The sequence below is a fragment of the Eulemur rufifrons genome, chromosome 16, assembly GCF_041146395.1.
Source record: "Eulemur rufifrons isolate Redbay chromosome 16, OSU_ERuf_1, whole genome shotgun sequence".
NCBI classification, from domain to species: Eukaryota; Metazoa; Chordata; class Mammalia; order Primates; family Lemuridae; genus Eulemur; species Eulemur rufifrons.
Genome location: NC_090998.1, coordinates 45,208,116 through 45,236,073, shown reverse-complemented (window position 1 = coordinate 45,236,073; position 27,958 = coordinate 45,208,116). Strand labels below are relative to the sequence as shown.

At 46.8% G+C, this 27,958-nt stretch overlaps 1 protein-coding gene across 2 annotated transcripts; it reads right to left on the bottom strand.

Moving 5' to 3' along the window:
* Positions 1–69: 69 nt before the first annotated feature.
* KIF5A (kinesin family member 5A) lies at positions 70–27,958 on the bottom strand. Of its 2 annotated transcripts, XM_069489813.1 has the most exons (28): positions 27,803–27,958; positions 15,131–15,218; positions 14,963–15,036; positions 14,439–14,543; positions 14,148–14,196; positions 13,711–13,766; positions 13,382–13,469; positions 12,678–12,802; positions 12,080–12,184; positions 11,752–11,900; positions 11,475–11,623; positions 10,987–11,162; positions 9,446–9,514; positions 8,920–9,126; positions 8,465–8,611; positions 7,718–7,906; positions 7,240–7,357; positions 6,813–6,877; positions 6,589–6,698; positions 6,105–6,206; positions 5,510–5,570; positions 5,191–5,262; positions 4,929–5,033; positions 2,448–2,664; positions 2,065–2,218; positions 1,665–1,747; positions 622–649; positions 70–148 (listed from the first exon to the last, which is right to left on the bottom strand). In XM_069489813.1, the coding sequence occupies exons 1-28, from the start codon at positions 27,929–27,931 to the stop codon at positions 70–72; spliced, it is 3,099 nt and encodes a 1,032-aa protein (XP_069345914.1). In that variant the 5' UTR covers positions 27,932–27,958. The 2 variants fall into 2 exon arrangements, with proteins under 2 accessions (XP_069345914.1, XP_069345913.1); XM_069489812.1 differs by lacking the exons at positions 14,439–14,543; positions 14,963–15,036; positions 15,131–15,218 and having other exon boundaries at positions 27,803–27,931.

Here is a 27,958-nt window from a genome sequence, read left to right as displayed (position 1 = left end):
TGAGGCTGGTCGGAGGCGGCGGCCTGAAGCTACCTGAAAGTGCAGGTATGTAGTGGTTGGTGTGGGAGATTAGCTGGCTGCTGTCTCTTGGTGGAGAGGGAAGAGCTTGGCCTGGTCCTCAGCCTCGTAGCCACATGGTAGGTCGCTCCTGCAGGAAGAGACCCACCACGATCAGCTACATATAAATGAAAGTATTCCTGCCATGGTCACTTTGCTCTGACAGCACTCCTGTGAGATGATGAAGGCCAGGGACTATTGCATTACAAGCATACAGGGAAACTCAAGGCCAAAGGGATGTAAGTGACTTGCCCAAGGTCACAAAGTTTGCAAAGGTAGGAGAGAAACCCGGGTCATCAGATGTCTGTGATATTTTCCCCAAGATCCAATAACCGGAATGGGGAGAAGCCACAGATGGGACTGGAGGAGGGGACGGTGTCCTGCACTGAGGCAGGGGGATGACTGGATCTCCTGGACAACACAGTGATGGCAAGAATGATTCATTCTCATTTCCTCCTTCCTTCCCCAAAGGCTCCAGGTAACCTCTAAGTAGGACTTGAGGGACATTTAATCATTTCTTCTGGTCCCACCCAGAGAACCCAAGGGTCCTGGGGACTGGTTTACCTATTGTCATTGATATCTGTGGCATTTCCTGAAGAGATCATCATTGAGAACACAGGATTTGAAGAAGAAAAAAGGACATTGGGTATTAGAAACAGTCTCCCCAAACTCCCTCCCATCCTAATCCCTTAGAGAAAATGGTAAACTGTGGAACGTTATCCTCAGCTACCCCAAGCTGCATCGTTTTGTCTGAGAAAAAGCCTCCCTGACCCCTCACTAAGGAAAAGAAAAGGGGACGGGAAGTAAGGGTGGGGATAGGCATGTAATAGGAGGAATCCATTTGAAGAGAGTCTGAGACCTAAAGGAGTGGATAGCAATGCTTGGGCTGTAGATACAGCGTCATTTATTTCTTTTATTTTTTTATTTTTTTGTGCAACCCTGTCACCCAGGCTAGACTACAGTGGCCTGATCATAGCTCACTGTAGTCTTCAACTATTGGGCTCCAGTGATCCTCCTGCCTTGGCCTCCTGAATAGCTGAGACTACAGGTATGCACCACCTTGCCCACCTAATTTTTTTTTTTTTTTAGATATGAGGTAGGATTTTACTATGTTGCCCAGGCTGCTCTTGGACTCCTGGCCTCAAGCTATCCTCCCACCTCGGTCTCCCAAAGTGCTAGGATTACAGGCATAAGCCACAGTACCCAGCCTCTCTCTCTCTCTTTTTTTTTTAAGAGACAGGGTCTTATTATGTTACCCAGGCTGGAGTGCAGTGACTATTCACGGGTGTTCTGCCACAGCTCACTGCAGCATCAAACTCCTGGGCCCAAGCAATCTTACTGTCTCTGCCTCCTGAGTAGCTGTGACTACAGGCGTGAGCCACCATGCCAGGCTATATGTATCTTTTTTCTTCTTCTTTTTTTTTTTTTTTTATTTACTTTTTTCTTCTCCTGTCATCAGTCCTGGCCTATACATGTATCTTTTTATTTGAAGCCTTGGCACCCTAGAAAGGTTCAGTTAATAGTTTTTGTAAAGTAGAGTCACTTTTCTTATGCTTCAACTTGCCCTGGGGCTCCCAAAGGCTGGATTACCCATCTTTTTCACTCACCATTGTCCATGTTGGCCTTCTGGTAGGAAGCCAAGGGGCCTCCAGAAGATGTGGCTCCACTGCTGGTACAGGAGTTAGAAAAGCTGGAGGGGGCAGAGGAGAGAGATGCAGCCTCTGGCACCCACCCTCTCTATTCTGAGGACCACTGATCCACACTCACCCTCGGTGATAGTCCCATACGCCCCTCCCTATCCCCAGAGAGCAAAGGACAACAAACATGGCTGCAGGCTGGGAGGGCAGATGCCCGCCTTCTAATCATGGGCATAAAGTTGAGAAAGGGTCAGAAATGAAGCTACCTAAGAAAATAATTAAGCCTCAGCCAATAATTGACCCGACCCTATGCCTTCTAGGGTCCAGCAAGCCTTGGGGTGGGATCCAGCCAACACCTGTGGTCACTCACTACATATCTGAGGTGGAGCTAGGCGTGGGCTGCAGGTACAAATTCTGGTAGTTCTGGAAGAGGCTGTTGGTGTAACTGATGCACTCAGGGCTCCGGGTGCCATAGGGGTTGGTGGGGGAAGACGCAGGGTAGTGGCCAGGCCGCACAGGTTTGGCTGTGGTAAAGAAAAGAAACAACTGTGAGGAACCTGCAGTTGCCCTGATCCCTGAGGTCATTTAGCTGGGTTGAACAGAATTGCCTGTAAGATAGTCACTTTTTAACTTTTTTGTGGGCGGAAATAAGGCTGGGGAAGGGTAAGAAGCAATAATTTAGTTGGTGGCACCTAGGAACTTGCTGAATCTGCTCCTGGAGGTCATCCCACCTGCCTACTGACGTCCACTCACCAATCTGGGCAGAATGGCCCCGCTTGCCCGAGCTCTTGTAGCGAACAGCCTCCTTGATGCGGTCCACCTCCTGCTGGTAGCGGCGCTTGTCCTTCATGGCTCCCTCCTTGGCCTCCTTCAGTGCACCCTCCAGGGCCTTAACTCTCTCAGCCGTAGCCCTAAGTCGTTTTTCCAATTTAGGAAGCTCACAACGCAGATCTGCATTGTCACGTACCAGCTACCGGGTGAGCCAGGGGAAGAAGCCGAAAAGAAAGGCGAGTGACCAAAGATGGTCACCCAGTGGAGTGTAGGAGAAAGGGGTGAGGAGAGAGAATAAAGAAAAATCAAGAGTCAGAGAAGAGGCGACCATGTTGTTTCCTCAAAAGGCCTCATTCCCTTTACGTAATATGCTCTTCTGTCCAATTCTTTCCTTCTCCTGAGCAAAAGGTGGTCAGGCATTAGAAAGTTACATAATTTTTTCCAGGCAGCAAAACCTGCCGTCTCCACTGTAGCCCAGAACTCTTGTGACAGTGTCCTGTCCCAGTCTCCGTCTGGCCTAGACATTGCCCTCCCCCGCACCTCCCAGCTTGTGCCAGACCAACAGCCCCAGGGCGTGACCATGGGGATGAGGCACCCCTTTCCCAGAGGGGGCTCTGTGGGCATGCACAGGAGGGCGGGGCAGGAAAGCACAGTAGCAGTGTGGAGGGTGGACGTGGCATCGCAGGTCAGGCATGGTGCAGAGCGGGAGCAGAAGCTGGAATTCAGGCGCCCCCACACACATACACAGACACACAGCGCCCCATAGGAAGGAAAGAAAATGTTTGAGGTCTCACAAACATTTGTGCTCATTACCTTCACATTCAAGGACTTCCTGGGCTGTCCCTCCCCCATTTAAATTAAGCTAGAGTGTGGTAGCAACCACCTTGCAGCCAGAAAAGACTTCCTGATCCTTTTATAGGGTTCTACACAAGGACTGGGGGCAGCACAGATTGCAAAAGGAGCAGGGCCTTGGAAGACAGCAGGTCAATCGGCACAGCAGGGAACGCTGGGGGTAGGGGGCAGAGCTGGAACCTTTCCGTGCAGCTTTCCTTGGGACAATTTATGGATGATAGATAAGCAGTGTTTTGCTAAGACAGTTGTTTAGCTTAACTGGTAATAGGGCTGCAGCCTGGGCTATTAAGATTCTGTTAACTAAGAAGAGTTTCTCTCTTTCTCCTTTTCCTTTCCAGTCTTGTGTCTACTGAGGTAGGAAATTGTAGTGAGTCCTCTATTTATCCTACAGGTGAGTAGTTTTTGCTCTTTGGGACTTAGAACAGAGGGAGAGAGGCTTCAGTGAGGGAAAAGGAAACAGCATATAGTGATGGTTGTTTGTTTTCCTTTTTTAAAAAAAAAACTATATAATATGCGTTTGGACAGAGAGGGAAGGTAGACACCCAGGAATGGAAATAGAATGGCAGAATAGATTACAAATGTGTCCTAGCTGTCTTTCAACTTCTCTGTAATGTTGTTACTCTGTTTCAAACAGAGTAATAAACAAAAGAAAAAAAGATAGTAATAAAGCCCTCTGCAGGCCCAACTAAAATAAATGAACCCTGCAGATTATCACTGAGCCATAGGTTTGGGACTCATTACCAAAAAAAACCAAGATGTATTTAGTATTTACTATATAGGCTGGGCATTGCCCTGGGAGGAAAAGAAGTTTAAGTTCTAGGTCAGTGAGAATATGAGTTTAAATGGAATTTTAAGGTGGATCTGAAAGGAAAGGAATAAAGTATAGGTTAGGGTTTCTTTTATGAATCAGTTCAGAGCCAGTTGACAAGACTATTGAGCCTGTCTGCAAGGCTCAGCTATTTGGTGCTAGTGAGAGTGTTCCTGCTCTATGCACACCAAACATTTCCTGTCCTGACTCCTTTGGACTGCCCTTCTACGTCCCCACCCCATACCTTTGAAACCCAGTCATCCACCTAAGGAACCGCAGCAGCAAGGAGGGGGACAGACAGAGAGGCAGCAACTTAATACACAGGAGTTTGCACTGGCCCCAGCAAGAGGCTGGCTGGGCCACCTTGAGGACATCGTTGAATGTCCCTGCATGCCTGCCTCAGGCCTAGGCATATGCAGTTCTCTCTAAGAGAGAAAGCCCAATGCCCTTGCTTCTTATTGTCTCCCTGACTTGCATCTCTGGCTAAAGTCTGACCAGTCTTCCCCTCTATAGATACAGCCCCACGCCTTTGTCAGTGTCAAACCCTCCCTCCAAGGTAGGCCTGGGGAATTCCACTTTGAAGTGGGTTAAAAACTTTGAGAAGGGAAAACAGACATAAAACAAAGACCAAGGTAAAAGTGGGACCAGATATTGTATAAAGAAGGGATTAGTAGGGAAAGTAGAAGAGAACAGTAAGGAAAACATGCAACTAGATTTTCCTGAATCCAAGGGGCCGCCGAGAATTGGGGTATCCTAGGTACCTGGCCTCAGAAGTTCTCTTCACCCCTTTTCCAGGCTCTTACCTGTTTGTGAACCTTTGTAAGCTGTTCCAGGTTGTTCTCAAGAAAGGAAATCTTCTGCTTTTGGGAGTGAATCCCCCCACTGTCCTCGGGCTCCATTTCTGCACTCTGATTAGAGATGGAGGGAAAGACGTGGCTGTCCCAAGGCCACACAGGTCCCACCCAGACCAGGCCAAGTCAGCCTCACTGGGGGCACCAGGGGCTGTAGAAACCTGAAGATGGGAGGAGAATTTGGGGCTGGTAAGACCCCGAGAATGGCACTCACTTTCTTGACTCGAGTCGTGACGTCTTGAACGAACAGCTTGCGAAGGTTGTGGAGGGTCTGGAGTTCCCGGGCCTAGAAAGAATGATGAAAAATTGGGGATGGTCAGACACTAGGACAATCTTCTCTGTTCAAAATTATTAGCACCTTCAGTTTCTATACCCAAATGAGTCACTCATCCTTTAGGAAAAAAAATGTGTCTTGATTATGTCACAGACCGACTACAGAAGTGCAGGAGGAATGGGGTTAGGAAGAAATCAGCAGGAAGAAATGAAGCCCCCACCTCAACCCTGTTAACCCAGCACAGAAGGGAACCACTCACAACTGTCTCCTCCAGACCCTTGAGGTCCTGCTTGGACTGCTCATGTCGCTCGTACAGAAATCTGCAGCAAGAGAAATTAGGAGAGCATGGGAAACAGAAGAATCCCTCAGGACTCTCCTTCCTCCATTTCTTTTATCTCTATTTTATTATTATATGTTATACGAGTTACTCATGTTTACTGTGCAAAAATTAGAAAAGAATTTTAAAAAGACATAAAGTGAGTTTTTATAAAAAGCTATGATTCTACTATTTACAGATCAAACCACCACTCCTCTTCTGGTATCTTTCCAGACTATTTTTTCCGTGCAGATATATGTATATCCATGCGTGCATTTTTATGGGACCATACCATTCACACTCTTTTGTAACCTGCTTTCTACACTTAAAAGAACATCGCAAAGGTCTTTCCGTGTCGGCTAACATTCAGCAGTGGTCTTGCTGATCTTCTCTGTTTTTTCCCTGTCTCCACCCCATCATATTTGCCTCCTGTGGGTCATCATATCATGGCTACGTGTGCGTCCCGCCTCTGCAAGTGTGTCCGAGTAGCAGCTCTGAGCCTAGGTGGCTGTGGCTTGCAGACAAACCAGTCACTCACGTCAGCTCCTGCAGTTTGGTGCTCTTCTCGTGTTCTTCGTTCTTCAGCTTCTCGTAGTCAGCCTGGAGCTTCTCCAGCTCTAACTGGAGCTTCTGATTCAGGCTACAGAGGGTCAGGAGGTATTGGAGAGAGAGAAAAAAGATGTTAACGGTGCTGGGGGCGGGTGGGCGGAGAAGACCAGCTCCTCAAACATTTTCCCTCTTCTGTACGAGTGAATCCAGTTAGAATTGATGTGTCCACCTTAAGACACCAGGGCCAGACCCAGGCCACTGTTTCCATGAAGACCAAGGAACCCTGAGCTCTCTAATCGTAAGAGCCTCTAGGATAGAAACTAGTCCTTATTCCTTGTATCTCCTGAAGCTGGGCTGCAAGTTGTGGCAATGTTGAGGGCATGACACATGAAGTTAAAGAATCAGACCCAGAGGGAACATGTGCGTGGGCGCGGCAAGGTGAGAGGGCCAGTGGAGACTGGAGCCACCCTTACTCTTTGAGCTCGTCGATGGTCTTCTGCTTCTCATTGATCTCATCCCGGAGCCGGCCCAGCTGCCGGTGATGGGCCTCCCGGTGATTCTCCATCTGCAGCTCCAGGGCCTTCTGCGAACAACCCCGCCCCAAGCTCAAAGCCAGACTCCCAGACAGGAGCTCTGAGTGCCAGCCCAGCCCTCACCCTGCCAGGCCCACATTGTCCCCCACACCTTCCCCACTTGCCTTCACTTCATCTGCATCCTGTGTGTCTGGCTCCTTGTCCTTCAGGGCCACTTCATGCACAGTTTCTGTGGGAAAGAGGGGAAGACAGCTTATGCCAAACCTACCTCTTCCAGAAAGAACTTTATGTTGTGACCAGAGCTCCAGGCAGGGCAGAGGAGGGGCCCATAGGGATGTTCTTCTGGGTTAGGACAATCCAATTTGATATAGCAGGGACAGAGAACAACAGAGGGTGTATGGTTCATGTAAAATGAGTGACATGCAAAAGCTTGGCTGGATAGTATGTGAACTGGCGTCCATGATTTCAGGTTAATGCTTTGGGTGAGTGGCTGTCGGGTGATTTCTTTTGACATTTGTGACTTTTCTACCCTGTCCCTTCTGGGATCTCAGATCCCAGGATGAGTGGGATAGATGTATAAGGAGGCCTCACCCTGGGCCTGGAGCTTGGCCAGCTCATCACTCAGGGAGTCATAGGACTCTTCCAGGTGCCGCTTCTTGAGCTCCACACTCTGCATGTATTCCGTAAGCGAGCGGATCTTGGCCTCATGCTGGTGGGAGATGGTTGGCAAGAGGAAGAAGGTGAATGAAGCAAAGTCCACAGCTCCATAAACTCCAGCTCTCCTCCCAAGCCCTCCCTCCAGCTATGCTTCCCACAAGGATGCAAGGTCGGGGGCCATTCCTCTGGAGGCTCTTCTTTTAGACCCCATCAGCTCAGAGGACAGCACCCCCCAGGCCTTCACTTCTTTGGCCTGGATCCTCCACCCCCTACCACCCCAGCTCTTCTGTCCTTGATTTCAGTTGACCCCTAGGACTCTGACATAAAGGTGGGTGTTAGGAGTTTCATCCATAAGCCCAGAGCAGCCTTCTTTCTCCCCAGCACCCAAAGGCTCTCAACCTCAGGCACTCACCTGGGAGATGAGGAGCTGGCAGGAGGAGAGCTCCCGCCCAGTCACTTCCATCTTGCGATGACATTCCACCTGGAGGTTCTCCAGCTGCCGGCACCGCTTGACCACAGACTTGACTTCCGATTTGATTTTGCTGATGTAGAGTCGGGCCACAGTGAACTCCTCCTCGATGGCCCCACTGATCTCCACTGGCTGAGGGTGGGCAAAGGAGGAAGAGATGCTTCTCTGCTGTGAGGAAGCCTTTATCCATCCCTTTCACCTTCTGCCTACCTCTGTACACACCCACATACACAGGGACTAAAGTGGGGCAGGTATTTTTCTGAACAACCTTTAGTGGCTATCCCCTGGTGTTTCACACTAAATCCCTCTGTCTGCATTTAAAAATCCAATTCCGACAGTCCCTCTTTTATACATTAACCTTATAAAGCAATATGATTTTCTTTTGTAATCAAACTGATTCACTCTCACTTCTACAGATTTGCACATGTCATTCTTAACTCTGCGCCCCCACCGGGAACTCCTGCTACAAGCACGTGTGGATTGCTTCCTTATTCAGTTAGAATGTGTCTCTTCAGTGGAGTGTTCCCAAGCTGCTACTTGTCTTCCTGTGTCTAGTTTGAAGGCATGTTTCTGGGCTCTTTGGCCTGCCTTTCTCAGTGTCCCGAGGTCCTGAATTCTCCCACCTTGCTTCTCCCACCAGTGTCCAGAATGAGAGTGGCCTAAACAAGACTGCTGCCCCTCCCCACTCACCAGCTTAATCTCCCCGTTGCCCACGATGACACTGAACTCGCTCAGGTCCTTCATCAGCCCGTTCAGCACCTCAGCGATTCGTTTTCGCTGGTGGCCGCTGACCTCCTGTAGCCGCTGCAACTCGGACTCCAGGGACAGCATGGTGGCCTGGGGACAGCCCCTCAGGTCATTCCCATCACCATTCTCCTGCTCCCCTCCCCAGCCCAGGCAGAGGCCTCTTCCTTCATGCATGACCCTGAGGGTTGCTATAAAGAGAACACAGGCCCTGCAGAAGGGTCTGGAAGAGAGAGAGGTCAGGAGAGCAGACAGCAGTGACAGGGTGGGACAGGGTCTCATGCCGTACTGAACAGCAGTGCAGAAGTGCAAACACTACAGCCCTGGAAGGAAGCCCAGGTCCCCTTGGACATGGAGGACGTTCCGAGGCCAGGGAGCTCTTGCACTCGCACACCACATACCACCTTCTGAGACAGCTCGTCCACCAGAAGCTGGTTCTGCTGGCTCTTTTCCTCCACCTCCTGGGACTTCTGGTCGTAGTTCACCGCCAGCTCCTCCAGGGCCTGCAGCACTTCCTTCACCTCATCTTTAGCGGCATCGTTCTCTGACTGCAGGTGGCTCAGCTCCCGCTGGACTTTCTCATTGTCTCCTCGGGTGGACACCAGCAGCTTCAAGGCAGAGGAGGGGCTTGTGAGGGAGTTCGCGCTGCCAGTGATCATTCCTACTGCCCTTAGCCCAAGGAAGCTGAGCCCCCCACCCAAAGCAGAGTCAAGAGGAAGTGGGTTTTAGGCTTCAGAGAAATATGACGACAGAATGAAGACGCACCCAGACTCTAAAATCTGTGCTCTAAGAAAAGCCCCCGTGAAGTTCTCAGGCCTCTGCGGTTTGGGGGAGTGACGAGCCCCTAAGCAGAATGCCCTTGTTCCATCTGATTTTCAAAAGGTCTTTTCTGCACCTTTCCCCTCACACCCTGCCCTCCCTCCTCACCTCTTCCTGGTCCAGCATCTGCTGCTTGAGCTTCTCTATGAGCTGGCTCTGCTGGTTGATTTCGTCATCCTGCGGGAGGCGAGGGGGAGACACAGGTGAAGGGTTTAGGGGCAGAGGGAGGATCCTGACAAAAGCCCAGAGACTTTAAGCTTTGAGTTATAAACTCCAGATCCTCAAAGGTCTTTTCTTTCCTCAACTCCTGCCCTCACCTTTAAATTCCTTTCTTTCTAGACGTTGGCATGACCTTGACAATAAACAGCAAAATGCTTTAAATGTTAATTTAAATTCTAAGGTTAAAATGTTTTAAACCTAGAACCCCACTCTAGTACTCCATTCTAATCAAATCATTCAAAAGCAAAGTCTTATGCACAAGAGGCAAAGAAAATCATTTCAGAGTTGTTTGTTATCATACTAAGCAGAAAAACTAGAAGCCCTATAATAAGGGAATGGTTTAATACGTTTTGACAACTAGATTCTTAGGCAGCCATTTAAAAATACTTGTATGCGCTGGGCGCAGTGGCTCACGCTTGTAATCCTAGCACTCTGAGAGGCCGAGGCGGGTGGATCGTTTGAGCTCAGGAGTTCGAGACCAGCCTGAGCAAGAGCGAGACCCTGTCTCTACTAAAAATAGAAAGAAATTATATGGACAACTAAAAATATATATAGAAAAAACTAGCTGGGTATGGTGGCACATGCCTGTAGTCCCAGCTACTTGGGAGGCTGAGGCAGTAGGATTGCTTGAGCCCAGGAGTTTGAGGTTGCTGTGAGCTAGGCTGACGCCACAGCACTCTAGCCTGGGCAACAGAGTGAAACTCTGTCTCAAAAACAAATTAAAAATAAATAAAAATAGGCCGGGCGCGGTGGCTCACGCCTGTAATCCTAGCACTCTGGGAGGCCGAGGCGGGTGGATTGCTCAAGGTCAGGAGTTCGAGACCAGCCTGAGCGAGACCCCGTCTCTACTAAAAAAAAAATAGAAAGACATTATATGGACAACTAAAAATCTATATAGAAAAAATTAGCCGGGCATGGTGGCGCATGCCTGTAGTCCCAGCTACTCGGGAGGCTGAGGCAGTAGGATCGCTTAAGCCGAGGAGTCTGAGGTTGCTGTGAGCTAAGCTGACGCCACGGCACTCACTCTAGCCTTGGCAACAAAGTGAGACGCTGTCTCAACAACAAAAAAAAAAAAAAAAAAAAAAAAAATAAAAATAAAAATAAAGATACTTGTATGAAGAATTGTTAATGAATAGGAAATTGCTCACAATAGAATGCTGAATGAAAAAAATCAGTTGCAAAATTACATGTACAGTAGATCTCAATTGCATGATATATGCACGGAGAAAAGCAAAATGTTAGCAGTGTTATCTCTGGTGGGTGATGGATGATTTTAATTTTCTACTGTATATTTTTATTTATTTTTCCATATTTTCAGTAATGAGCATTTGTTCCTTTTAAAATCAGAAAAAGGGAGTATAAGCTATTTCTTTCAATCTCTCGCCTCTCATCCTAGCGGTGCACTGCTGTGCCTGCATGGCTGCCCTCACCTTGTCGTCAAGCTGCTTGTAGAGGCGGCGGATCTCCTCCTCGTATTTCTGCCGCTCCTCGGGCGCGATGCGCACCACAATGGATGAGTTATCGTTGACAGGGGTCTCCTCACAGAGCTCGGCTCCCAAGCCTGCATCCTCCCCAGCCAAGCGCTCTGTCTCAGGCACATTCTCTCCTGGCAAAGGGGCAAAAAAAGGTGAGGGATGGGAGAAGAGTAAGCCGCACCCACAAGTTCTTCCTGCTCTCCAATGCCAAGACCTCCAGGCCCTGATCTCCCTTGCCAAGTGGACCGTCCACCTTTTGCGGGCTGGAGCAGTAGATAGTCAGCCCCCTCTCTCCTCCCTCATGATTGCTTTACTGCACCCTTCCAGAAACACAACCCTCCTTCTTGGAGATTGGCCCGGCCTAAAACATCACCAGCCAGGGCTGGCTCCCAAGCCTCCTCCTGCTCCCACCACCTCTCCCTCCCGCAGGACCCCTCTCTAACCATTACGCCACCGGCTCAGCTCAGCCTCCAGCTTTGCAATTGTCTCCTTCTGGGCCTTCGTCTTCTCCTTCTCCTTCTCATATTTCTTCTTCCACTGCTCAGCAGTCAACTCCAGATTCACTGACGCTGTATTCTTAATGGTCTTTGCCCTGGGTGAGGAGAAGAGGGACAGATATGAGACCTACATTAGACCTGGGTGACACCGCGCAGAGAGAACCATGGGGGCTGCAGGGAGAAGCTGGGTGTCAAGGATCCCTCCGGACACCCTGCCACTGACCGCTGCCCAAACATCAGGGTGGACTTGGTCTCTGCATCGTTGTAACTGGATGGTGAGCAGCAGATGAACATGGTTGTCCTGCAGTTTCCTCCCAGGGAGTCCTGGAGAATCCGGGTCATTTTGCTGTCACGATATGGAACGTAGCTTTTCTGGGGTAGGAGGGAGACCATGAATCAGAAAAATAAATTGGACGGAGAATCAGAAAGGAGAGAGGTGCTGACTTGGGCATCGAGTACCCCATGAATTGGGGCATGACTAGATGGGGCATTAGAAGAAGGTGGGGGAGGAGATGGGGCAGGACACAGGGGGTCACCCGGGGAACACTCACGGTGCCTTCAGCCAGCGCAGAGATCACGTTCCCCAGGGCTGACAGCGACTTGTTGATATTCTTTGCCTCGTCCAGCACGGCTCCCTCTGCTCCAGTCTTGCTGACCTAGCAGGGCATTAAGGGATGGACGTGTCGTGAGCAGCTGCAAAGGGAGAGCGCTGTCACCACCACTTTTCCACTTAGCAGGGTTCAGTCCAAGGAGAGAGGAGGGAACAGGGAAAAGGATGGAGTAAACTCTAAACTCTCTTGCCAAAGGCCCCCTCGGCCCCACCCCCTGGCACACACTACACGATTCAGATTCCGTTGATACGAAACATCCAAGATCGGCAAATCACAGAGACAGCAAGTGGATTAGTGGTTGACCCGGCCTGAGGCTAGGGGAGAGTGGGGAGTGACAATGAACGGGCAATGAAAATGTTCTAGAATTAGTGGTGATAGGTGCACAACCTTGTGAGCATACTGAAAACCACTGAATTGTACATTTCAAATGGTGAACTTTATGGTATGTGAATTATATCCCAATAAAAAATTTTAATAAAAAAAGAAAAGGCCACCCTCCCGAGGCTTCCACCCACCCCATCCCCACAGGACCCCTGACCTTCTCGCTCCCTGCCAGGTCCACCAGATACAGCTTTCCACTGAGCTTCTGCTCGGTTTCCATATTCTCCTGCTTGATGTTGATGAGGAAAATGCTGTGGCTCCGAGAGCTGTGTTCATTCATGTCTGCAGGAGCAAGGGAGACGCAGGACCTGTATCACCCTGCGGATCTGAAGTCCTCAGCCCCCGGCCCCAGTGACCACCACCCCACCCGCCAAGAGAGAAGGTGCGCACTGGGACCAGCACTGCCACCACAGCTCCCAGGCAGCAGGGGCATACAGACCAGGGACCCTCTCCTCTGGGGGGCACAGCCTTCCCTAGCTCACTTTCAAGTCTCTCTACGAGAAAGGGCACAGAAGAAAGGTGGATCCCTGACTCAAGAGCCCCTCAAGGTTGGACACAGTGGCTCCCACCCATAATCCTAGCACTCTGGAAGGTTGAGGCAAGAGGATCACTTGAGCTCAGGAGTCCAAGACCAGCCTGAGCAAGAGTGAGACCCCGTATCTACTAAAAATAGAAAAATTAGCCAGGCGTTGTGGTGTGTGCCTGTAGCCACAGTTACTTGGGAGGCTGAGGCAGGAGGATCGCTTGAGCCCAGGAGTTGGAGGTTGCAGTGAGCTATGATGATGCCACTGCACTCTAGCCTGGGTGGTGGAGCAAGACAAAAATAAAAGAGCCCCTCAAGACCTCAAAAATTCTACTCACTGGTGACAGCCACATGACGATTTGATTTCCCCTCATCAATCACATCCAAAATCTCCTCCGGGCTGGACACAAAACGTTCAGTACAACCCTGCAGGGGACAAATGGACAGTGCCCCATAAACTTTGATCTGCAAATTAAATTGCCTGTACACTGACCAAATGACCTTTCAAGGTAGTGTCTTTTCTAAGCTCCCACACTCTTCCTGGCCTCTTGGCAATCTCATTTCTCCAGCATAGCCAGCCCCCAACTTCCAGGTCACTGACTTATCCTCCCCCCTCACCCACACTCTCAACACACTGGCCCCCACAGGTGCCCCGCCCCACTCTCACCTTGACAAATGGCACCCGGTTCTTGTCCTCGTGCACGGACAGATTTGTCTTGGTCACTGAATCAAGAGAATGCAGAGTGAGCAAGGCCTGTGCTTCCACTCACTCCCTCTGGACCCCACAGTCCGCTCAGGTGGTGGTTTCTTCTATGTGCTAAAGGGAGGAAGACTAAACTCCCTGCCTGAGCTGAAGGCTCAGTTCCTCCTCCTCCTCCTCAGGGCTCCAGCTCCTCTTGGGCTGCTTAGGGGCAGGCCTGAGCCCCAACGCTCATCTTCTGACTCTCTCAGTTTTTGGAAATTCTTGGTGAGTAGAACCAAAGGACTCAGGTCCTGTGTGCCCTCTGTACCTCTTGCCAAGTAGAACCTAATCCTATGAGCAATGTGGTCTTCCTTTTCCTCACCCTCCTCACACACTCTCACCCCCCAGGGCAAAACACTCACCATCCAGAAGGTCACGAATTTTGTCCAGGTAAATCTCAAAGTAAGAAACCTAGTTAGGGAGAGAGGAGTGTACAGTGAGGAGGGCTGTCTTAAATATGGTACATGAAGCCCAAACTAACACGACCTGCTCAAACGGTGGCGGGAGAGAAAGAGCAGGACAGAACATCTTGACAAAGAAGAACTGAGATAAGGGGCAGGGGTCAAGCTGGGGAGCCCCAGGATTTCAGTGGGTTCATCCTAGATCTCCCCTCAAGTCCCTTCTGAGAACACTCAGCTGCCACTCCCTGTCACCTTGATGTGGAACTCGAGGTTCTCATCCATCGAGTAGATGTGGTTGAAGATGTCTCGGGCAATGCGAGGAATGATTCCCATCAGCTGGGGGTCGTGCAGCTTTCCCTGGGGAGTGAGGGTATTCCAGAGTGAAGCCGGGGTCAGGCAGAATGAGACAGCTCAGAGGTGCGCAGGTGGATACAAAGGTCAGCATAGGTAAGAAGGCCATGGTAAGTCAGGAGGTACTCATCATGTCTACCTCTCAATGGAGGGAGGAGATGACTGAGCAGCCCTTTGCACTTGTATTGCTGCTGCTTTTCCAGATCAAAACAAGAAAACTGGAGCAGTGGAAATCAGGGTAAATTGCAGCAGGTTGAAGTGCTTCCAGTGAACTTCCCCTGTAACACTGCCCTTCAGTTCATCCTCTATACCCATCTGCTTCTACACCAGGCAATCCTTGATTCCTGGGTCTTCCCCCACTGAGATTCTTTGATCTCCCATTAACCCTCATGGCTCCTCACCCCCTACAGAGTCAGAACCCTCACCTCCATGGTATGTGTTTTCCCTGAGGATGTCTGTCCATAAGCAAAGATGGTGCCATTATAGCCAGCAAGGACATCTGGAAGAGATGGTGAGGAAGGAGCAGTGGTGGAGATAAGTAAGGTAGAGAATGAGGAGCTTGAGAAAATACATTCTAAAAATACATCTATTACCTTTGACAATCTGCATGGCACATGCATGATAAACTTGCTCCTGAGTCGTGTTCGGGGGGAATACACGGTCAAAGACATATGGCTTCCCCTGGAATGAAAACAAAAGATGTCAGACATCAGCAAGCAGCGTGCGAGGGAAAAGAAATACCTCTGCACGCTTCCATCAGCCCGAGAAAGGCACCCTTTTTCTTCAGTCCCCCAAATACATGGAAAATTAGAGGGACGAGAGAAACTAGAGAGAGAGAAGCAAAGTTTAGTACTGACACCAGGAGTTGTGTCCGTGTGGCAGGAGACTGTCATACGGTGAGACTGTGTGAGAGAATCTTAGTCATGGTCGGATGGATTAGCACCCCACCACCCCAAAAACCCTCCCTGCGAAATCAAATGAGAAATGACAATAGGACCACAGGCCGTGGAAAATGAAGAAGAATTCATTAACATTAAAAAGTACATCTCTGAAGGATATACTTTGGGGTAAAAAAGAAAAAAATACCTCAAAGTTTAAAAAAAAAATCTTCCTCATTAGGTCCAAATGCCCTGATATGGAATGATCTGCAAGATGTATTATGTGAAAGATGCCAAGTTAGCAACATACGTTATAGCAGGTTCCCTATTGTGTAAATGCAACACCACATACTCCGAGTGCTGCTGTGGAAACACCAACACAAGCTTTCTCTTTGTGAAAGGAGTATGTGAAACCAGAAATATGGATCTCCCTTTAAGAAGAGAACCAGCTTACATTAAAGGGAAACTGTGAAGCAAATCATTCAGATCTACAACGGCTTTGTTTAATTCAGTTAATATGCCCTAAATCATGTTTGTGGATGAGAATGCTAAAGATACAAAATACTTACAACTCAAGGAGTTTAACAAAAAATATATTTGATATCTACTGACATTAAAGGTAAATCTCTGATAAAATTAAATGAGTCCATGTTTGTTTTCTGTCATAAGTGACAAATTTCTCAGTTGTGTTTTCCTGCCATTCAGTATGAAGAGACTAGGACTTGTCAAGTTGTTTTACTATATGGCCCATCTTTTTTTTTTTTTTAAAGGCAGGGTCTCACTCTGTCACCCAGGCTAGAATGCAGTGGCACCATCATAGCTCACTGCAACCTCAAACTCCTGGGCTCAAGAGAAAATCCTGCCTCAGCCTCCCGAATAGCGGGGACTACAGGCACACACCACTACACCCAGCTAATTTTTTTATTTTTTGTAGAGATGGGGTCTCGAACTCCTGTCCTCAAGCAATTCTGCTGCCTCAGCCTCTTAAAATGCTGGTATTACAGGCATGAGCCACCAGGCCTGGCCTGATAAATGTTATTTTAAAGATACATATATATATATATATATATTTTTTTTTTTTTTTTGAGGAGAAGGAAAGAGAAATTTATTACTTTGTTGGCAAAGGAGGGAAATGGTAGACTATTTTAAAGATATTTTTAAAAAATTAAATCTGGATTATGGGCCGGGCGCAGTGGCTAACGCCTGTAATCCTAGCACTCTGGGAGGCCAAGGCGGGCGGATTGTTTGAGCTCAGGGGTTCGAGACCAGCCTGAGCAAGAGCGAGACTCCGTCTCTACTAAAAATAGAAAGAAATTATATGGACAGCTAAAAAAAAAAAAAAAAATATATATATATATAGAAAAATTAGCTGGGCATGGTAGTGCATGACTGTAGTCCCAGCTACTCGGGAGGCTGAGGCAGGAGGATTGCTTGAGCCCAGGAGTTTGAGGTTGCTTTGAGCTAGGCTGACGCCACGGCACTCTAGCCTGGGCAACAGAGTGAGACTCTGTCTCAAAAAAAAAAAAATCTGGATTATGGAAAAATTCTACCTGAAATATTTATTTGATCTCTCTGTAGTGAAAGACTCTGAAGCCCAACAAACAGAATCCACAAAGGAAAAAAATTGGAAAAGTGCTCTCTGTAAAGAAGGGAGCACTGTATATTCATAGACCCTCTCTGGAAGACAATTCTATTAAATATTTGAATATCCATACCATTCATATTCTGTACCAGAATTCCAGGGCTAGGATTCATTTTATAAGACATTTGTTTAAGTATGTAAAGTTGTATGGAGAAGGATGTTCACTGCAGTAGTTTGTGTTAAAGAAAAACTAGAAATAATTCAAATGTCTATCAAGAAGAGGTTGGTCATGCCACTATTAAAATGAGTGAGGTTGGTTTATACATATACATGTTTTTTTTTTTTTTTTTTTTTTTTGAGACAGGGTCTCACTCTGTCACCCCAACTAGAGTGCACTGGTGTCATCATAGCTGACTGCAATCTCAAACTTGTGGGCTCACGCGATCCTCCTGCCTCAGCCTCCCGAGTAGCTGGGACTACAGGTGCGTGCCAACACGGCTGGCTAATTTTTCTATTTTTAGTAGAGACAGGGTCTTGCTCTTGCTCAGGCTGATCTCAAACTTCTAAACTCAAGTGATTCTCCCACCTCAGCGCCCAGAGTGCCGGAATTACAGGTGTGAGCCACCACACCCAGCCTGGTTTATATGTATTGACATGTTCAACATTGATCGTTAATTTAAAAAATCAAAACAATGTGTATAATGTGATTACATTTTCTAAAAAGTGTATGGATAGGCCGGGCGTGGTGGCTCACGCCTGTAATCCTAGCACTCTGGGAGGCCGAGGCGGGTGGATCGCTCGAGGTCAGGAGTTCAAGACCAGCCTGAGCAATGAGCGAGACCTCGTCTCTACTAAAAATAGAAAGAAATTATCTGGCCAACTAAAATATATATAGAAAAAAAAAATTAGCCGGGCATGGTGGCGCATGCCTGTAGTCCCAGCTACTCGGGAGGCTGAGGCAGTAGGATTGCTTAAGCCCAGGCGTTTGAGGTTGCTGTGAGCTAGGCTGACGCCACGGCACTCACTCTAGCCTGGGCAACAAAGCGACACTCTGTCTCAAAAAAAAAAAAAAAAAAAAAAAAAAGTGTATGGATAGAATAGCCTTAGAAAATAGATATGGGACACTATACACTGAACTGTTAATGGTAACCGTCTAGTGGTTATCACTGGAGAGCAGCATGACAGGAACTTACACTTTCTACATTTTATCTGTGATAGTTCCATGTTTTATAATGATAACATGTTGCTTTTAAGTTAGAAGTATACAATATTATAGATGATGTTATAAAAGAATACGTAATGACATGACAAGGTGTACACAAAATACTATAAAGCAAAAAAAGTGGTTTTTAAAATAGTGTGCAAACATACTATTGTAAAAAACAAAAAAAAGTATGAAAAGGATGATACCATTTCTGTAATTTCATACACACACACACACACACACACACACATGCATCTACCTACAGGTTGAGCATCTCTAATCTGAAAATCCAAAATCCAAAATGCTCTAAAATCCAACACTTTTTGAGCACCAACATGACACTTAAAGGTCATGCTCAAAGGAGCATATCAGATTTCAGATTTTTGGATTAGGAATGCTTGACGGGTAAGTATGATGTAAATATTCCAAAATCTGAAACACTTCTGGTCCCAAGCATTTTGGATAAGGGCTACTCAACCTGTATATTATGTGTAAGAATATGTATATACCTTGCACAGAAAAACATGTTAGTAGTGGTTATCCTTAGACAGTAGGATTTTACAAGTTTTTGTACTTTTTGATCTATATTTAAAACTTTTCTAAAATAAAAATATATAATTTTTAAATTAAAAACTTAAGTTTTACAACAGAGATTAATAGTTTTACTACATAAAAAACTCTCACAAATTAGTAACAAAAAGAGGTTGGGCGCAGTGGCTCACGCATGTAATCCTAGCATTTTGGGAAGCTGAGGTGGGAGAGTCACTTCAGGCCAGGAGTTTGAGACCGATCTAGACAACATAGTTAGACCCTATCTCTACAAAAAATATAAAAAATTATCCAAGTGTGGTGGTGTGCACCAGCTACTTGGGAGGCTGAGACCAGAGGATCACTTGAGCCCAGGAATTTAAACTTGCAGTAAGCTATGATCATGCCACTGCACTCCAGCCTAGGTGACAGAGCGAGACCCTGTCTCTAAGAAATAATAATAATAATAGTAACAAAAAGACAAAAAGTAAACAGAAAAAAATGGACAAGAGCTAGGTACTACCAATAGAAAAAGAAATACAAATGTTCAATAAACAAACATGCTCAATATTTTCCAAGAAAAGAAACTGAAACAGTAACATCTCTTTTCACCTATCAAATTAGAAAACAAAATTTTAATTGTAATATCCAGTGTAGATAAGGGTGCAAGGAAAGGAGAACCCTCATTCTTTTCTGGTAGGAGAATACATCCATACAACTATTATATGGGCAACTCAGAAATGCATAATCAAAAGGCTTAAATTTTGATCTAGAAATACTTCTACAAATTCATATTATGGAAATCACACACATGGGCAAAGATTTAGCTACAAGCATGCTTATTATCACACTGCTTATAATAATGAGAAATTGAAACAACTTAAAGGAGCAATATTTAGGGGACTGGTTAACCTAAGGAATTGATTAAATTATGGCATGTGCATATATTTTATTCTTTGCTGCTATTTAAAATGATATAATAGAACATCAATACATCTCAAAAACATGTTGAAAAAATTCAAACACAAAAGAGTACATATTATTCCCTTTGTATGAAGCTAAAGAATGGACAGAATGTATGTGTAGTGCTATAAGTCAAAATTGCAGATACCTGCTACTGTGGTAACAATATATTAGTGGTATTGACTGGAAGTGGGGCATGAAGGAGCTTTCAGGGGCAACAGAAATGTTCTAGACCTTGATGTGGGTAGTGGTTACACGGGTGTCTACATACATCATAAAATCTGTCAAACTGTTTGCTTAAGATTTGTGCACGCTATGCAAATTATACCACTATCATAAAATATAACATCATAAAATGATGTTATAATGGCTCTTAAACATAGAAATCGATGCTCAACCTCACTGTTAATAAGCAAAATGCACATTAAAACTATGAAACACCATTTTTACCTATTAAAGGGGCCAAAATAAAATAGTCAGACAATGCACTGCATTGGTGAAAATGTGAGTAGACATGCGCATGTACGACTGGCGAAGGTATATATAAATTGGGGCCAGCTCTATGAAAGGAAACTGGCTCCTACATTTTTAAATGCATATACCTTATGACCTTCACTTCTAAAAATTTATCCTACAGAGATACTGGACATATGCAAAAAAATATAAATACAAGGTAATTCAACTGTTGGTAACAGCAAGTGATTAGAACAACCCCAGATGTCCACCAACAAAGGCCCAGCTAAATAAATTATGGCGTGTCCCTAAAACAAATTATGCAGTTGTTAAAAAGAATGACATAAATCTTTTTTTTAATTTCAAAATATTAGGAGGGTAAAAATCTTTTTGGTTACATGGATCACTTTTGTAATGCTTGAGTCAGGGCTATAAGTGTGCCCATCACCCAGATAGTGTTCGTTGTACCACTAAGGTAGCTTTTTGCTCATCTCCTCACCCCCCCCCCAGATAAATCTTTATGTGCTTATACGAAAGGATCTCTAAGACTTAGTATTAACAACAACAACAAAAAGCAAGGTATATGGCCGGGCGCGGTGGCTCACGCCTGTAATCCTAGCACTCTGGGAGGCCGAGGTGGGTGGATCGTTTGAGCTCAGGAGTTCGAGACCAGCCTGAGCAAGAGCGAGACCCCATCTCTACTAAAAATAGAAAGAAATTATATGGACAGCTAAAAATATATATAGAAAATATTAGCCGGGCATGGTGGTGCATGCCTGTAGTCCCAGCTACTCGGGAGGCTGAGGCAGGAGGATCCCTTGAGCTCAGGAGTTTGAAGTTGCTGTGAGCTAGGCTGACGCCACGGCACTCACTCTAGCCTGGGCAACAGAGTGAGGCTCTGTCTCAAAAAAAAAAAAAAAAAAAAAGCAAGGTATAGAACAGTATGTATTGTATGTTATCATATGTTTTAAAAAGTATGCATGTATATGTGTACTTGCTTATACATGTATAGTATGTTTTCGGAAGGATTCACAAAAAACTGGTAATAATGGTTGCTAAATAATAAAAAAGTTTATGTAAAAGTATATATGATTGTAAAAGTCATGATATTTTTAGTGAAAAAGGTTACAAAACAATATATCATTTATGACATTATTTTATTAAAATTAATATATGTATACATGTAGGGGAAAAAAACACTGGAAACAAATACATCAAATTATTAACAGTGCTTTTCTTTGGGTGGTAGGATTTTGGTTGATTTTGGTTTCTTCTATGTGCTTTTCTTTGCCTTTAACTTTGTCAACATTAAAATGTATTAGTGTTGTAATTACATTCTTTTTAATGTTTTTAAAGAAAAATCTACCTTAATTCTTTTTTTTTAAACATGGTCTCACTTTGTCATCCAGGCTGGAGCGCAGTGGCATCATCATAGCTCACTGTAGTCTCCAACTCCTGGGCTCAAGTGATCCTCCTGCCTCAGCCTCCTGAGTATCTTAGACTACAGGCGTGAGCCACTGTGCCTGACCTACCTTAATTCTTGAATTATAAACTACCTCAACGTTTCTCCTACCCAGTGGCCAAGAAATAGAAACAAACAAAACATTTCTATCTCAGGCCAATGGCTCTCATCTCTTCTCCACCAATGGTCTCTATCCATGCTTCACGAAGCCAGGCATCCAGCCAAAGAGGGTTAAATGTAACTCTCAAGCCGACCTTGCCCCTCCCTTCCTCCCTCCTGAGAACATGAGCACCGCCCTCCCCCACCAAACACACACACACACACACACACACACACACACTGACAGTCACTCAAAACATTCTCAGCTATAGGATTCCAAAAAGGCTCTGTGGACGCATTAAAATGGAGGGCGCTCTCCAAATGCTGAAGCTAATTATTGTCTCATGAATCCCTTTCCTCAGCCTAGGCTGAGAAGGAGGAAAAGAGCAGAGAGGAAAGAAGGGTGGGGTTCTCAGACCTGTGACGATAAAAGATATCCAAGAGCTAAAAATGGGTGCATTTAATAAGCTTGTGAGCAGGGAAAGCCATGTGACACAGGCTATGATTTCAGGGGTTCTGGGAAGGCCTGCTACCTACTTCCCTACTCTTGGCTGGGCCCTTAAATTTCAAGTCTAGCTCTTTACTTCTTTGTCTTGAGATTTTTATTCCTCCTAAAGTGTAAATTTCCTTTAATTTTCTATTGATTATACTCAGGATGAATTAATTTTGTCTGATCTTTTCATGAGAATAACTAGACCAGTGGTTTTCTACTTTTTCTGCCTCTAGACATGGGAAACACAACCATTATTTACAGCTCTCATAACACACAATTACTGTGAATCAGACTGTAGTATGTTGTGAGAGGTTCCTTAGCAGAATCTGGGGGTGTATGTAGCAAAAGTCATTTCTGATGCCCCTTTCCCCCATCTCTGCCCAGGCCGCTGTGCAGGTTGTGGATCACTGCCTACATCCAGATGTTCTTGAAGGCAAGGATTCCCTCTAAATCCCCAACACCAAACACAGTCTCTGGCCTACAAGATGCTCTTCATAAATATTTGGTTTTTTTTGTTTGTTTGTTTGTTTGTTTGTTTTGAGACAGAGTCTTACTTTGTTGCCCAGGCTAGAGTGAGTGCCGTGGCGTCAGCCTAGCTCACAGCAACCTCAAACTCCTGGGCTCAAGGGATCCTCCTGTCTCAGCCTCCCGAGTAGTTGGGACTACAGGCATGCACCACCATGCCCGGCTAATTTTTTCGATATATATTTTTAGCTGTCCATATGATTTCTTTCTATTTTTAGTAGAGATGGGGTCTCGCTCTTGCTCAGGCTGGTCTCGAACTCCTGAGCTCAAACGATCCGCCCACCTCGGCCTCCCAGAGTGCTAGGATTACAGGCGTGAGCCACCGCGCCCGGCCAATATTTGTTGAATAAACATAGATATTGATGAGAAGAGAGGAAAAGATACTGGAGACCTGAAGGTTTGGATGAAACAATTACTAAAAACGGAAAGTGTTTACCCACTTTCCCAACTTTGTCAAAAGCTAGCTTGTGGGGAGATAGCATATAAAATAATCATAATGTTCAATTCTTTTCTTTTTTCCTCTTTTTTTTTTTTTTTTGAGACAAAGTCTCACTCTGTTGCCCAGGCTAGAGTACCATGGTGTCAGCCTAGCTCACAGCAACCTCAAACTCCTGGGCTCAAGCAATCATCCTGCGTCAGCCTCCCGAGTAGCTGGGACTACAGGCATGTGCCACAATGCCCAGCGAATTTTTTCTATATATTTTTAGTTGTTCAGCTAATTTCTTTCTACTTTTAGTAGAGACGGGGTCTCGCTCTTGCTCAGGCTGGTCTCGAACTCCTGAGCTCAAACGATCCACCCACCTGGGCCTCCCAGGGTGCTAGGATTACAGGCGTGAGCCACCGCGCCCGGCCATAACGTTCAATTCTTATCAAGAGTTTACTGTTGGCCGGGCGCGGTGGCTCACGCCTGTAATCCTAGCACCCTGGGAGGCCGAGGTGGGCGGATCGTTTGAGCTCAGGAGTTCGAGACCAGCCTGAGCAAGAGCGAGACCCCATCTCTACTAAAAATAGAAAGAAATTATATGGACAGCTAAAAATATATATCGAAAAAATTAGCCGGGCATGGTGGTGCATGTCTGTAGTCCCAGCTACTCAGGAGGCTGAGACAGGAGGATTGCTTGAGCTCAGGAGTTTGAGGTTGCTGTGAGCTAGGCTGATGCCACGGCACTCACTCTAGCCTGGGCAACAGAGTGAGACTCTGTCTCAAAAAAAAAAAAAAGAGTTTACTGTTTGCCTGTCTCTGTCACAAAGCAGTTTATCTGCATGATCTCATTTAATGCTCACAGTAATCCTAGGAGGTAGGTACTATTATTATTCCTATTTTATAGATGAGGCAACTGAGGCTTGGAGAGGTTGGGTGGCTTGCCCACAGTCACACAGCTGAGAAATGGTAGAGTACAGTTTCAAACTCAAGCAATCTGATTCCTGACCCACACTGCCAAAGCAATCAAAGAACTGAAATGTCAACACTGCATCAGAGCCTCCCTTCCCCCCTGTGGGCATTTCTCCAAGTGTTTCCGGACAGAACGAAAGCCTTCTCATTCCCTTTTTCCAACCTCAGTCCCATTTTCAGAAGTATGCGATTCTCCCACCCACCCATTCAGGAGGGCCTCCCTCCCTCTCTCCACCTCCAGGTAATCGAAGACCTTGTATGATAAACAGAAATACTTACAGAGTCCCTCCCTCTTAGGAATGCTCCCGAGATCTGATCTCTCTCCCACCCCCAGCAGTCTAAGCGTTCCTCACAGCCTTCTCTGGAGAGCCTCTCTTCAGAGTCCCACAGTCCTGGGTTCTTTGTTCTCCTCTAACCCCACTCCAAGCCTCCTTGTTGTCTCCTTGTCCATTACATATCCCAGCATCTTTCTGTAGTTTTTCATCATGCATGCTGACTAGAGCTAATGTGCATGGCGGGGTAAGGTCAGGGGTCCAAAGATGACCAACCTGTTCAACCATCAGTAAAGCACTTGGTAGAAGCTGAACTTCAAGTGCCATGTTGATTTCCATGGTGACACCCCTGGGGATTGTTGCCATGGTAATTCTGGAGAGACACTGGCCACAGGGAACATTACCTCCCCTCGCCATTTTCCTTTATGAGACTCCCCACTTCAGATATCAAAAGAATCCCAGGCCATCCCAAACAATACTGACTCTGTTCCAATAACCCTGCAGGTCCCAATCTAGCTTTTCCAAATGAGGTACTTGATGGTCCTGCTTTCCTGCTTCCTTAAGAACCCACTTAACCTCTGGAAGACCTGAGTGGGGGTAGCATGTGGACACTTGAATGAAGCGGACAGAGAGGGAGAGAGAGAGAGAATGTTTCCTGTCATTCCTCCCACATCTGGTACAGATACAGCAGCCCAGACAGCAGGCATTGGGACAGTGCTGAGAAAGACCAACGCAGAGAAAAATAGAAAGACACTTAAATGGGTCCAGTGAAAAAGTCACACTGGATTCTGAGTGTGCAAAGGGCAAAATAAGACACCTACCACACATAGGCAGTGATCCAGACATCCTTCTACTATGACTCAGGCTATTAAGTTTGGCCAAGCCCCATCCCCCAGGTTCCTGCAAGAAGTCAGAGGAGTAGGGGAGAAATAAGGCACACAGCGCTGTCTTGCCAGCTTATTCTCCTATCCTCTGCCAAGCAGAACAAAGCCCACGAACATAAGGGACTCTGGAGCCTAGAGCTAGCCGCAGTGCTGCAGAGGCTAAAGAGAGAGCCGCCGCAGGAAGGAGTAGGGGCTGGGTTTGGAGAGAGGATCTCTCCCACCTTCACTCTTCCCTCACCTTCGCAGACATCCTGAAGCACTTCCTCCATTAATTCCTCTGACAATTCCCCACATACCGGGCCCCAAAGGGAGCTGGAGGGAAAAAGAGGAAAAGGGATAGGCAGTGTCCTTCCCTTACTGAGACCCTTCATGTGTCCTGTACCCCTCATTCCCCTGAAAGAAGAATGAATAGTAAGTTTGAAAATGCCAGCTCCAAAGATGTTGCCTGAGACAAAATGGCCCCCTGTAAGCATTTATCTTCAAGTGAGAGATTGACAAGGAGGGCGAGGGTGAGGGAAGACACAGAGTCAGACAAAGGTACAGCACTACAAATATCAGGTAAAACAGACAAGGAAATACCAGCTGTGGGGCTAAGATAGAATCTGAACTGGCAGGGGGCCCTGGGTTTCTCTTCATCTCTCCGCCCTCCCCAACCCCCACTGTGTCCTCCTGTTAGCTTGGCTAACTGGACAGATCAACACCACAACCCTTCCTCCTACATCACCCCCTGCCCCATCCCACCACATCAGGATGGCCCAGAGAGCCTAAAGGAATTGGTTTGGACTTACTGGAAAAACCTTCCAAAGCAAGGAAGTTGGGCCTATGGATTTCCTCCCCATAATCACCTCCCTCCCATCTCAGCCTTTATGTCTCACCGAGACCTTAAGCGCCAACTCTCATAGTTAATGTTTGCTGTCCAGGCTACTCAGAGAGGGCTCCTGCAGGGTTGACGCAGGCTTTTTGTTTTAGCCTGGCCAGACTGACCAGATGACAAGGCCTGAGAGGTCCCTGAGGCCAAGAGAAACAGAGGCCTTCTCCATGTGGCAAACACACACAGACACACACACACACACACACACACACACGGCAAAAGCATCCATTTGAGTTCACAGTGTGGGTGAGGGTACAGGGTGGTGACAGACTGGGACCTTTGGGACAGGTAAGAGGTCTCTCCCTAAGGCATGTTTACTCAAAGTCCCATTCTCACTGACTCAGGAGGTCCAGACTTCCTTTCTTTCTTTCGATCCTTTAACAATCATGTTTCCCGCTGCTTTGTGCCAAGAACTGGGGATAAAGATACATAAGCAGTGTCCCTGACCTTGAGGACTGCCCTCATATATGCCCCTCCCTTCCGTGGCTACAGTTTCCTGGCCCAGTGCCCCTCAAGTCCTATAGGACTCCAGCCCAGACCCTCTCACCTCACACACAGCCTGAAGGTCCCTACCAACCTAGCAAAGGTAGAATGGGCAAGAAATTCCCTCTGAGCCAACACAGATAAAGGCTAGAACAGAAATCTGGGGACACAATGTGATATAAAGGAAAAGACTGGAGCTTAGGAATCACAGATTTGGGTTCAGATACATAAATTAACAGTATGACCTTGAGAAAGTTATTTAACTTCTTTGGGCCTCAATTTCCTCATCTGTAAAATGGAAATATTGATACTACTTCAGAGTGTTGTTCTGAGAATTAAATAATACACATAGAGTAACAAGCACACTGTAAATAGTAGTTCTCCTTAAGATCTCCTACGTGGGGATGGCTGTGATGATGAGGTAGAGGTGGCTTGCTACTGCCTACTGGATCGTCAAGAGAAAGGATGAATAATCAAGTACTTATTAGGATCTCAGGGTTTGGACAGTTTTCTTTGCGGGGGCAGTTGGGGAGTCTGAAATCCTCTTCCTACTGTACTGGGACCAAAAGGCAGACATGTCCTTAGGATCCCAGAGGCTCCCCCCAAAACTGGGTGTGGCATCAATGTATTTCTTTCCCAGAAAACCCTTCATCAGACCTGTGCTCCCCTCCTCAAAGTCAGGGCTATAACACTTCAGGGGATAATGGAGGGCTTGGTCCTAGAACCCACTCCCATTCATACCTCTGCAGAGACCCTGTACTGTCCACCTCCCATCAAGGCCACCTAATTAGTCTTCCTCCTCCCTTCCTGGAAGGGGGGGAGTAGAGATCTGAGCCAATAACAAAGGGAAGATGCGCTTTCTCTGGGGGAAAGGGAAAACATCAGAAAAACACATAACTGGCTCTAAGGGGTGGGGACGCTGCAGAGAGCTCGAAGGGGAGTTGGCTTTCCTGATGGTGGGGAAGTAGCCCCCTCTCACTCTGCAGAGACTTGGTCACAGGCCTGGCCAGGCCACACCCAGCCATCCTGATGCAGGAGAGAGGAGGGGCTGCGGCGAAGAGGATGGAGGATGAGCGGCGGGGAGGGGGCGAAGAGTGACAGGCAGACTTAGGCTCTGCGGGGATAAGAGTCAGCCTCCCACCCCTTCCCCAAATTTTCTCTCGGGCGGCACTCACCCCAATAACGACGCTGTCGTCCCCTTGGAAAATGGGGATGAACTTGTCCCCCCGCAGAATCTCAGCCTGGTTCAGGGGCCGAAATCGGCAGAGCACCTTGATGCTGCATTCGTTGTTGGTCTCCGCCATGGTAGTCGCCGGCGCGGGGTTGGGGCA